At 40.8% G+C, this 11835-nt stretch overlaps 1 protein-coding gene across 3 annotated transcripts; it reads left to right on the top strand.

The window, feature by feature from the left end:
- Window positions 1–290: 290 nt before the first annotated feature.
- Window positions 291–11829, top strand: LOC311126445 (microfibril-associated glycoprotein 4-like). Of its 3 annotated transcripts, none has more exons than XM_084200442.1 (6): window positions 291–415; window positions 2930–2985; window positions 3128–3319; window positions 9283–9379; window positions 9541–9708; window positions 10122–11829. In XM_084200442.1, the coding sequence occupies exons 2-6, from the start codon at window positions 2983–2985 to the stop codon at window positions 10370–10372; spliced, it is 711 nt and encodes a 236-aa protein (XP_084056568.1). In that variant the 5' UTR covers window positions 291–415; window positions 2930–2982; the 3' UTR covers window positions 10373–11829. The 3 variants fall into 3 exon arrangements, with proteins under 3 accessions (XP_084056568.1, XP_084056567.1, XP_084056566.1); XM_084200441.1 differs by lacking the exon at window positions 291–415 and adding an exon at window positions 577–813; XM_084200440.1 differs by lacking the exon at window positions 291–415 and adding an exon at window positions 1447–1506.
- The last annotated feature ends 6 nt before the right edge of the window (window positions 11830–11835 follow it).

The following is an 11835-nucleotide window of genomic DNA, read 5'->3' as shown; positions in this document are numbered from 1 at the left end:
TATTGGGAGAGTTAGTTGTGTAAGTGCGCCCTCTAGAGTGTTGGTTTGGTTATATGCGGATTTGTCTCATGCTTTTCTCAGTCTGCATTCTACTCGACTGAGAGAGGTATGTGTTCACTTCGGCGTGACATAAACTTGATATACCTGTTAAAACTAAAACGTTTCAGTGCACATAGTAACTTGTATGTATATTATATGATGAGTGTACGTACATTTAATCAAGCTGTGTCGTGAATTTAGCTATTTTTGAGAGAAATTGCTAACTTAGCTAACCTCGTGTTTTGTTTAGCTGTAAGTTAGCAATCGTCATTCTATCCTCTTGTGTTGAAGCCCACGTTTCAGTTGTTTTTTTATGTTAGGCGGATTCTGGTCGAGGGTAGAGTTTTGAACATTTTCTCTCCTTGATGTTGAACAGGTATGTATTCCCTATATCAGGTAAAAAATATGCGTTCATTTAAAATGTTTTCATGTATTGATTAGTGTTTAATGGCACTGAAAAGCTCAAATGTGAAGGATTACATGTTTCTTCGTGCATATTACTGTATGTATTACCTATTTGAAAGATGGTTTATGTCATGTTGCACAGTATTAATGTAAAGGCTAAAAGCTCAGAGTTTTTGGCAGAGATAACATGCAATATGACACATACATAAGATATACACCAGATGCGATGTTTATTTTCCAATTATGTTGTATTTTATTCCTTGGATTTTTGAATGTGATTATATTCAGTCTGCATTGTACTCGGCTGGGAGAGGCGGATTCTGGTCGAGGGTAGAGTTTTGAACATTTTCTCTCCTTGATGTTGAACAGATTGAGAGAGTTGTACACAATAAAGTGCCTTCAAGTACGCCAGTGTGTTGTCTTCAGTGCACTGGAACACAACGCAGTAGTCGGCAAGGAGCAGAGCGCGCCGGCTACATAGTCACAATAAGTGCATGTAACTGAACCCAGTGAAAGGGCAAAGAGCGTGCTCTATCACTATCTGGTCAGATTGTCCAAATGAGAATAAACATACTGAACTCTAATTGTTTTATGATATTATTATGTGCTTCAAACTACCCACGTGCCATCCCACTGGGCAGAAACTGGTTGAATCAATGTTGTTTCCACGTCATTTCTGCAAATAAATGATATGTTATGACATTGAATCAACGTGGAAAACTGATTTTATTTGCAAAAAGTAATCAACATAAGGGATTTTGGTCATTTTTTTCACCCAACTTTTAACCTAAATCCAATGACAGGGTGAAATGTTTGGTTGATTTCATATTGAATTCACCTTAGTTGACAACTCAACCAAATGTAAATCAAAACTAGACTTTGAACTGACATCTGTGCCCAGTGGGATGTTTACAGACAAGAGTGATTCCAGGAATGTTTGGTTATCTTTATGAAAGAGGTGTGGACCAGGTATTGCACTGAGTGTTGCAATGAGCTCTGGTTGTCTTTATAAAAGACACATGCATCTTTGTGGGGCAGACATCTGCTCAGTCACTCATACAGGTGAGCTCATGCAATCACTTCTTTACTAAATACCTATCTTTCTTTTCTTTACTAAATAGCTATCTTTATTTGTTATCCTTCATGAATACATCAAGTCATCTATACTGGATATTCTTACTATATAGCACTGTTGAGGAGAGATTAATGTGTTCTGCACTGTTGAGGAGAGATAAATGTGTTCTGCACTGTTGAGGAGAGATAAATGTGTTCTGCACTATTGAGGAGAGATAAATGTGTTCTGCACTGTTGAGGAGAGATAAATGTGTTCTGCACTATTGAGGAGAGATAAATGTGTTCTGCACTATTGAGGAGAGAAATGTGTCCTGCACTATTGAGGAGAGATAAATGTGTTCTGCGCTATTGAGGAGAGATAAATGTGTTCTGCACTATTGAGGAGAGATAAATGTGTTCTGCACTATTGAGGAGAGATAAATGTGTTCTGCACTATTGAGGATAGATAAATGTGTTCTGCACTATTGAGGAGAGATACATGTGTTCTGCACTATTGAGGAGAGATAAATGTGTTCTGCACTATTGAGGAGAGATAAATGTGTTCTGCACTATTGAGGAGAGATAAATGTGTTCTGCACTATTGAGGATAGATAAATGTGTTCTGCACTATTGAGGAGAGATAAATGTGTTCTGCACTATTGAGGATAGATAAATGTGTTCTGCACTATTGAGGAGAGATAAATGTGTTCTGCACTATTGAGGATAGATAAATGTGTTCTGCACTATTGAGGAGAGATAAATGTGTTCTGCACTATTGAGGAGAGATAAATGTGTTCTGCACTATTGAGGATAGATAAATGTGTTCTGCACTATTGAGGATAGATAAATGTGTTCTGCACTATTGAAGAGAGATAAATGTGTTCTGCACTATTGAGGAGAGATAAATGTGTTCTGCACTATTGAGGAGAGATAAATGTGTTCTGCACTATTGAGGAGAGATTAATGTGTACTGCACTATTGAGGAGAGATTAATGTGTTCTGCACCCACTGAGTAGCAGCAGGGCAGTCTGAGTAGCAGCAGGACAGACAGGCAGTATGTCATTTATTTTACTGCTTTTCAGACAGTCTCTAACTACAACATACAGTAGGTTACATTAATCGAGTGGGGAGTTTTAAAACCAGACAGCATAAAACCAACAAAGATTTACTCAATTGATGTCTTAAAATACATTATATACCAGAACATTCGACATAGGGTACGGCTCCGGTAGACTGATTTGTACGTGAAGAACGTGATACGTTTGTTTAGGTCAGGGGAAAAGGCATCCTGGGGGGCGGAGCGGGTGGTTCGATCCGGTGGCTCAGCCTCTGCCTTAACTATTTAACCATTAGCAGCTTCTGACCTGAAGAATACTGTTGTAAATATGCTTCACATCCGTTCAACGTACTATTTTTCTGTCTGCTTTTTCAGTAAACTGTACAAAAGTTTCCTTCAAAGGCAAACTGACATCTATCGCAACAACGATGGTAGGTATTAATAAACCATTATTAGAATAAGCAGAAATTCATAGATACTCAAAATGTGAATATGGGACATGTATCTTTAATGAACCAACACTAGACAGTACTTCCATTACAACCTGCTATGTCCATCTACTCTGTGGTGCAGTTCAGCTTGCTGCTGGCTCTACTGTTCCCCGTGGTGGTGCAGTCCTCCCTGCATCCAGTGGACTGTAATGAGGTGTACCGATCAGGTTTTGGACTGAATGGGGTTTACACCATTTATCCTGCAGGACCCACCTCACCTGTCCAGGTGTTCTGTGACATGTCGATGGACAGTGCACTTCTAGGAAAGTGGACGGTCAGTATCCAATATTTCTACCAATCTTTAAATACACATAGGTATTTACTTTTTTTTTTTTACACTGTTAGCAATAGCTGTACATTTTACAGTACATTTACAGTAACAAAATGTCAATCACATTGCACTTGGGTACTTTTTGACCCGTCCTGTAAATTAACTCACTTTCATTTACATTTATGACACAAACTGTTAAAGAATTACTAGTCATTTTACAGTAAGTTACAGGCTATTGAGTTGCAGTGAAAATACAGTAATATGTTTTTACAGCAAAACTGTATTTTGTTCAGTAAATATACAACAACTAACTGTATTTTTACAACTAAATTGAAGATGTTATTACTGTAAAATGACAGTGTGCTGCTGTTTTCGGATTACAGTACACTCTTGTACACTGAACAAAAATATAAACACAACATGTACAGTGTTGGTTCCATGTTTCATGAGCTGAAATAAAAGATCCCTGTTAGTGAGCATTTCTCCTTCGCCAAAATAGACAGGTTTGGCATGTCAAGAAGCTTATTAAACAGCATGATCATTACACAGGTGCACCTTGTGCTGGGGACAATTACATTTACATTTTAGTCATTTAGCAGACGCTCTTATCCAGAGCAACTTACAGTTAGCGCATACATTATTTTATCGAACCCACAACCCTGGCGTTGCAAACACCATGCTCCACCAACTGAGCTACATCCCCTGCCGGCCATTCCCTCCCCTACCCTGGCAACGCTGGGCCAATTGTGCGCCGCCCCATGGGTCTCCCGGTCGCGGCCGGCTACGACAGAGCCTGGATTCGAACCAGGATCTCTAGTGGCACAGCTAGCACTACGATGCAGTGCCTTAGACCACTGCGCCACTCGGGAGACACGATTAAAAGGCCGCTCTAAAATGTGCAGTTTTGTCACACAACACAATGCCTCAAGTTTTGAGGGAGCGTGCAACTGACATGTTGACTGCAGGAATGTCCACCAGAGCTGTTGCCAGAGAATGTAATGTTCATTTCTCTACCATAAGCCGCCTCCAATGTCATTTTAGAGAATTTGGCAGTACGTCCAACCGGCCTCACAAACACGTGTATGGCATTGGAGGCGTGTGAGTGAGGAGTTTGCTGATGTCAACATTGTGAACAGAGTGCCCCATGGTGGCGATGGGGTTATGGTATGGGCAAGCATAACCTATGGACAATGAACACAATTGCATTTTATCAAAGCGGTCCTCTGTAGCTCAGCTGGTAGAGCACGGCGCTTGTAACACCAAGGTAGTGGGTTCGATCCCCGGGACCACCAATACACAAAAATTTATGCACGCATGACTGTAAGTCGCTTTGGATAAAAGCGTCTGCTAAATGGCATATTATTATTATTATTATCAAAGGCAATTTGAATGCATAGAGATACCGTGACGAGATCCTGAAGCCCATTGTGAGGCCCATTTTTTAAAAAGATATCTGTGACCAAAAGATGCATATCTGTATTCCCAGTCATGTGAAATCCATAGATTAGGGCCTAATGAATTTATTTCAATTGACTGATTTCCTTGAACTATAACTAAGTAGAATCTTTGAAATTGTTGCGTTTATTTATTTTTTCAGTATAAATAATTTTACTATAACTCAGTAGTAAATTATTGTAATTTTATAAGTATTACAGTAACATTTGATACAATTATTATTAATACAATTATTAGTATTACAGTAACATTTGATACAATTATTTATTGTGGGCACACTTGGGACTCAACCTCACCTGGGATTTGAACTCATAACCTTGCCAGTAAATCTGCATTTCTTACTATGCAGGGTAGATCTGTGGGCTTGACAGAGGTTGGCCACAGATTTAATGTCAATAATACATTTCTGCACTTAGCTAAACAGCAGTGCTCAAGGAGTGCCCCGCCAGTACATTGCCCCCATCTACATTTCAAACCGCCAGGGAACGACAAGGTACCCTAACCGTACCCTAATTTTTGAGAGTGTGTTGATATATGTTCTTGGTAATAAACATGTACCTGGTGGCACTGCAGAAACATCAACGCACTCCCGACAAAAGAGGTTGCAAGTTCAAATCCCAGAGCATATATCCACACTTTCTGTTAAGTGTCCCTGAGACATGCAATTTTTGAGTTGGTGCTGTCAGATATTCTGACAATTATTATACTTGATTCTGGGAAAACTTAGTGAAGTGCAGAAATGTATTATTGCCAATAAATCTGTGGCCAGCTCTGCTATGCCCACAAACCTGAGCCCTATACTACGTACTGTATGTGATTTGAGGAGTTAGCGATGTAACTTTGGTCAACTCGGAGGTTCAACTCAGGATACCCGGTAAACACTAAAAACAAATGGTTCTAAATAGTGCCAAATAAGGGTAATTTGGCTTGTAACCATAACAGAACCCTTTTTTTTTGGTGCTATATGGAAACCTTTTTTGAAAGTTCTATAAAGAACCATGCTCATAAGGTTCTAAATGGAACCTGTATGGTGCTATAAAGAACCCTTTCCTAAGGTTCTATAAAGAACCACTAATAAAATGTTCTATATAGCACCAAAAAAAAAAAGGTTCCGCTATGATTACAACCTTTTTGGGGCTTTACAGAACCCTTTTTTAATGGTTCTTTATGGAACCTTTATGGCGAATGGTTCTATGAAGAACCTTTCTCAATCTCAAAGGTTCTTTGTAGAACCATATAGGGTTTTTATTCTGGTTTAATAGACATATTATATTGTTAAATTCCCAGAGGTGTTATTATTGTGTTGATAGTTGACTATCTGAATCAGGTGTGCTAGTTCTGGAACAGATGGGGAGTCCCTGAGGAGAGAATTCAGAACTACTGACTCAGTCAACTGTTTTCAATTGAGACAAGGCCATGCGTGAGTCTTTCACAAGACACTGTCACTGGCCATAGTCATACACTGTGAGCACCAAAAGTATTGGGACAGTGAGCCCTTTGTTGTTGTTTTGGCTCTGTACTCCAGCTCTTTGGATTTGAAATGATGATGAACCGTATCACTGAGATGAGAGTATCACTGCCTCCTTCTCACAAATGATCCAAAAAATATAAAAATTAAATAAAGTTGGTTTAACACAGTGGCGGGTCATTTTGACCCTAGGACAACGGGAGGGTTAAGAATAGAATATGTTTCTAAACACTTCTACATTAATGTGGATGCTACCATGATTATGGATAATCCTGAATGAATCGTGAATAATGATGAGCGAGAAAGTAACAGACGCACAAATATCATATTCTAATTAACAGCCACCCCACATTTTCATTATCACTAAAAGAGGAAAGAATCCTTATTTGAACTGCAAAGAACCATTGAAGGGCTCAAATGGTTATTTGGGTCAGTATGGTTCCGCATAGAACCATCACCCTTCCCAAAGAACCCTTGAAGAACCCACATGTTGTAGTGTGTTCCACGAAAGTGCCTCACCTTTTAGCAAATTACATTTCTATGGCAACGAATCCTTCAGAACTTACCTGCTCCTGGGCTGCCTAACTCAGGCCTAACTCAGGCCTAACTCAGGCCTAACTCAGGGCTAACTCAGGGCTAACTCAGGGCTAACTCAGGGCTAACTCAGGGCTAACTCAGGGCTAACTCAGGGCTAACTCAGGCCTAACTCAGGCCTAACTCAGGCCTAACTCAGGGCTAACTCAGGCCTAACTCAGGCCTAACTCAGGCCTAACTCAGGCCTAACTCAGGGCTAACTCAGGCCTAACTCAGGCCTAACTCAGGGCTAACTCAGGGCTAACTCAGGGCTAACTCAGGGCTAACTCAGGGCTAACTCAGGGCTAACAGGCCTAACTCAGGCCTAACTCAGGCCTAACTCAGGCCTAACTCAGGGCTAACTCAGGCCTAACTCAGGGCTAACTCAGGCCTAACTCAGGCCTAACTCAGGCCTAACTCAGGCCTAACTCAGGGCTAACTCAGGCCTAACTCAGGGCTAACTCAGGCCTAACTCAGGCCTAACTCAGGGCTAACTCAGGCCTAACTCAGGCCTAACTCAGGCCTAACTCAGGCCTAACTCAGGCCTAACTCAGGGCTAACTCAGGGCTAACTCAGGCCTAACTCAGGGCTAACTCAGGGCTAACTCAGGCCTAACTCAGGGCTAACTCAGGGCTAACTCAGGGCTAACTCAGGGCTAACTCAGGCCTAACTCAGGCCTAACTCAGGCCTAACTCAGGGCTAACTCAGGGCTAACTCAGGGCTAACTCAGGGGCTAACTCCATTTATCCTGAATTAAGTGTCGGAGCCACAAGTAGAGGACCAATGAAATCAGATTCCCTCCCTCTCGCAAAGATTGCGTCATCATCCCCTTCATTTGAGGAAGACGACTGATTCAATATTTTTTATAGTAATGTTAAAATACCTATCACATTACCCATTTAGTAATGACAGAATGCATTTGAAACTTCAAGCACAGTAAAAAAAAGTGTGTATGACTTAATAGAATGATTTGATTGTGTGGTGTATTGATAAGCTACTAAAGAACACCAACGACGCATTTTACAATATGTAATAAAGTACTAAAATAAAGATGGCGCCTACTGAATAATAATAATAATAATAGCCTGATGAATAAGCTGAATAAGCAAGATATAACGTTTCTTTCATTTTGATTTCAGCACAAATGAAAATGTGTCGCCCACGGATTGATGTTTCAGCATTGTCTCAATGAAGAGTGCGGTGCTCGACTAGCAGCACTGACTCTCCCACGGATTGATGTTTCAGCATTGTCTCAATGAAGAGTTCAGTGTTCAACTTAGCCACGTGCGACATGCACGCGCAGTTACAAAACTGCTAGAGTTAGCTGCAGGCGGACGAGCAATATCTATCGTCGTAGTACAGATGAAGCCTGAGCTGAAATGTGAAGCTAACTGAAGCTGGCTAGCTTTAGAAAACCCTGAGTAGATCAATGTGAAGCTAACTGAAGCTGGCTAGCTTTAGAAAACCCTGAGTTGATCCAGCTTCAATCGTAGTACACCCATCAGGTGGCATAGCAGGAAATTCAGGTACCTGGCAACCAAGAGGTTTCAATTCCAAATTCCAGGTGTGGTTGAGTCCCAAGTGTGTTCATAGCGAAGGATTTTACAAGATTTTTCTGTCATACTTATCCTGTAAAATTACGATAACTTACGGGCTACTGAGTTGTCATCATTTACAAGCGTGTACTGTAATCAGAATAGAGCAGCATACTGTCATTTTAGCTTAATTCAGATGTTTTAAAAAATACAGTAAGTTGTTGTATATTTACTGTATTTTTACTGCAACTTTTAGCTAAGTGCATAAATGTATTCTTGGCCAATCTCTACCATGAACACAGACCTGGTGGCGTGGCAGGAAACTCAGGTCACTGGCAACCAAGAGGTTGTGAGTTCATACCCACGTGAGGTTGAGTCCCAAGTAATCAGAATACAGCAGCATACTGTCACTTTACGGCAATAACCCCATAATTCAGCTGTAAAAATACAGTAACTTGTTTTACTGTATTTTCACTGCAACCAGGAGCCGGTAGTGTAGCATAAAATTACATAAAATGCAGCTGTAAAAATACAGTAACTTGTTGTTGTATATTTACCATATTTTCACTACAACCAGTAGCCGGGAGTGTAGCATAAAATTATAGAAAATGCAGCTGTAAAAATACAGTAACTTGTTGTTGTATATTTACCATATTGTCACTACAACCAGTAGCCGGGAGTGTAGCGTAAAATTACAGAAAATGCAGCTGTAAAAATACAGTAACTTGTTGTTGTATATTTACCATAGTTTCACTACAACCAGTAGCCGGTAGTGTAGTATAAAATTACAGGTTAGTTGTTCCTGCCAAACCAGTACTAGGACACAGATGCTGTGCACGTTCTCTCTTCTTCTTCCTCTTCCTTCTTTACACATAAGAACTGATTTACCATTAAAACCAGTCAATCAATTAAAACAACATCTCTCTCTTAATCAGGTGATTCAAAACAGACAGGACGGATCAGTGAACTTCCACAGGAAGTGGGATGAGTACAAGAGTGGGTTTGGGAGCGCAGCTGGAGAGTACTGGCTGGGTAAGAAACGGATTTAACGTCTAAACCTCCAGAACATTCTCCTCTTAGAACCCCTGTTCAGCGAATGAGCTCCTTCCTGTTTGATCCTGATTCACGTAAAGTTCATTTGTCATTGTATTTCCAACAACACAGTGTACTTCTATGCTGGTACTATTCTACAGGGCTGGAGACGATGCATCTCCTGACTACGAAAGGAACCTATGAGCTGAGGGTGGACATGGAGGACTTTGAGGGGAAGAAGGTCTATGCTCAGTACTCCTCCTTCTCCGTTGGACCAGAGGCTGAAGGATACCTGCTAACACTGGGTTCATTCAAAGATGGAGGAGCAGGTGGGTGACAACTTAAATTGTCCAAGAAAAAATTACAACAAAAAGGTCCAAGAATATAGCACCAGAACAAATTCCAAAGAAAAACCCTCCAAGATAATCTGTCATTAAGGGTTCATAGCTGAAGATTTGCCAGTGGAAGTATTATCATTAGGTTACCTGGGGCCCTTTCCTTGTGTTGCTGGTCTGTGTTCTTTGTTCATATCCTCAGGAGATTCTATGACTCATCACAGTGGTCAGAAATCTTTGTTTTTATCTTCAGGAGATTCTATGACTCAATCAGAGTGGTCAGAAATCTTTGTTTTTATCTTCAGGAGATTCTATGACTCATCACAGTGGTCAGAAATCTTTGTTTTTATCTTCAGGAGATTCTATGACTCATCACAGTGGTCAGAAATCTTTGTTTTTATCCTCAGGAGATTCTATGACTCATCACAGTGGTCAGAAATTTACAACGTTAGATAAAGACCAGGACCTTAACCTCAACAACTGTGGCCAGATGTACTACAGTGGATTTTGGCACAACAACTGCCATTGGACTAATCCCAATGGGATATACGCATGGGGGGAGTCTGCCTACGGTATTGGCATCAACTGGAAAACATGGAAAGGCTTTACATACTCCCTGAAAACCATTACCATGAAGATCAGACCAGCCACTGAATAGAAGTGAAACGGCTTAACTGATAAACATCTCTACTTCTAACTAAATTGTTAAATCAACATTTTCAATAACAATGATTGCCACAAAAACATATTTCTACCACTTACACACATTACGTTTACAGGGCAGGGGGTATCTTTATTTCTAAGTGTAACAGAAACCTGACTGCAGTGGGGATGATGTGACTCCAACCCATCCTCTGTCTGTCTGTTTCATACCCTAACCCACTGTCTGTCTGTTTCATACCCTAACCCACTGTCTGTCTGTTTCATACCCTAACCCACTGTCTGTCTGTTTCATACCCTAACCCACTGTCTGTCTGTTTCATACCCTAACCCACTGTCTGTCTGTTTCATACCCTAACCCACTGTCTGTCTGTTTCATACCCTAACCCACTGTCTGTCTGTTTCATACCCTAACCCACTGTCTGTCTGTTTCATACCCTAACCCACTGTCTGTCTGTTTCATACCCTAACCCACTGTCTGTCTGTTTCATACCCTAACCCACTGTCTGTCTGTTTCATACCCTAACCCACTGTCTGTCTGTTTCATACCCTAACCCACTATATGTCTGTTTCATACCCTAACCCACTGTCTGTCTGTTTCATACCCTAACCCACTGTCTGTCTGTTTCATACCCTAACCCACTATCTGTCTGTTTCATACCCAAACCCACTGTCTGTCTGTTTCATACCCTAACCCACTATCTGTCTGTTTCATACCCTTACCCACTGTCTGTCTGTTTCATACCCTAACCCACTGTCTGTCTGTTTCATACCCTAACCCACTGTCTGTCTGTTTCATACCCTAACCCACTGTCTGTCTGTTTCATACCCTAACCCACTGTCTGTCTGTTTCATACCCTAACCCACTGTCTGTCTGTTTCATACCCTAACCCACTATCTGTCTGTTTCATACCCTAACCCACTGTCTGTCTGTTTCATACCCTAACCCACTGTCTGTCTGTTTCATACCCTAACCCACTGTCTGTCTGTTTCATACCCTAACCCACTGTCTGTCTGTTTCATACCCTAACCCACTGTCTGTCTGTTTCATACCCTAACCCACTGTCTGTCTGTTTCATACCCTAACCCACTGTCTGTCTGTTTCATACCCTAACCCACTATCTGTCTGTTTCATACCCTAACCCACTGTCTGTCTGTTTCATACCCTAACCCACTGTCTGTCTGTTTCATACCCTAACCTACTGTCTGTCTGTCTCTCACCATACAGACAGACAGTGTAATTCAACCACTGTAACTTGTTCTATAAAAACATTGTTTTGTGGCCAAACTGAAATCAAGGTTTACCAATTGCTGAGCCCTTGAAACAATAATTTACATTTTACAGAAAAATATTAGACTTCAATACCCTCACAACATTGATATTCACCCTGCAACAGTTGATCAATCCATGGTTTTATTAGTTGAATGAACAGTTGTATATTCTCACCATTTCACTTGTCT

Source organism: Coregonus lavaretus (genome assembly GCF_964263955.1).
Source record: "Coregonus lavaretus genome assembly, contig: HAP1_SCAFFOLD_2817, whole genome shotgun sequence".
NCBI lineage: Eukaryota > Metazoa > Chordata > Actinopteri > Salmoniformes > Salmonidae > Coregonus > Coregonus lavaretus.
This window is presented reverse-complemented; position numbering and strand designations above follow the sequence as displayed.

Excerpts from the sequence above, each read along its gene's own strand:
- LOC311126445 (XM_084200440.1), top strand. The coding sequence starts at position 1,464 with ATGCATCTTTGTGGGGCAGACATCTGCTCAGTCACTCATACAG. Across the intron at positions 3,320-9,282 it reads CACTTCTAGGAAAGTGGACG|GTGATTCAAAACAGACAGGA; the intron begins GTCAGTATCCAA and ends TCTCTTAATCAG. Across the intron at positions 9,380-9,540 it reads AGCTGGAGAGTACTGGCTGG|GGCTGGAGACGATGCATCTC; the intron begins GTAAGAAACGGA and ends ACTATTCTACAG.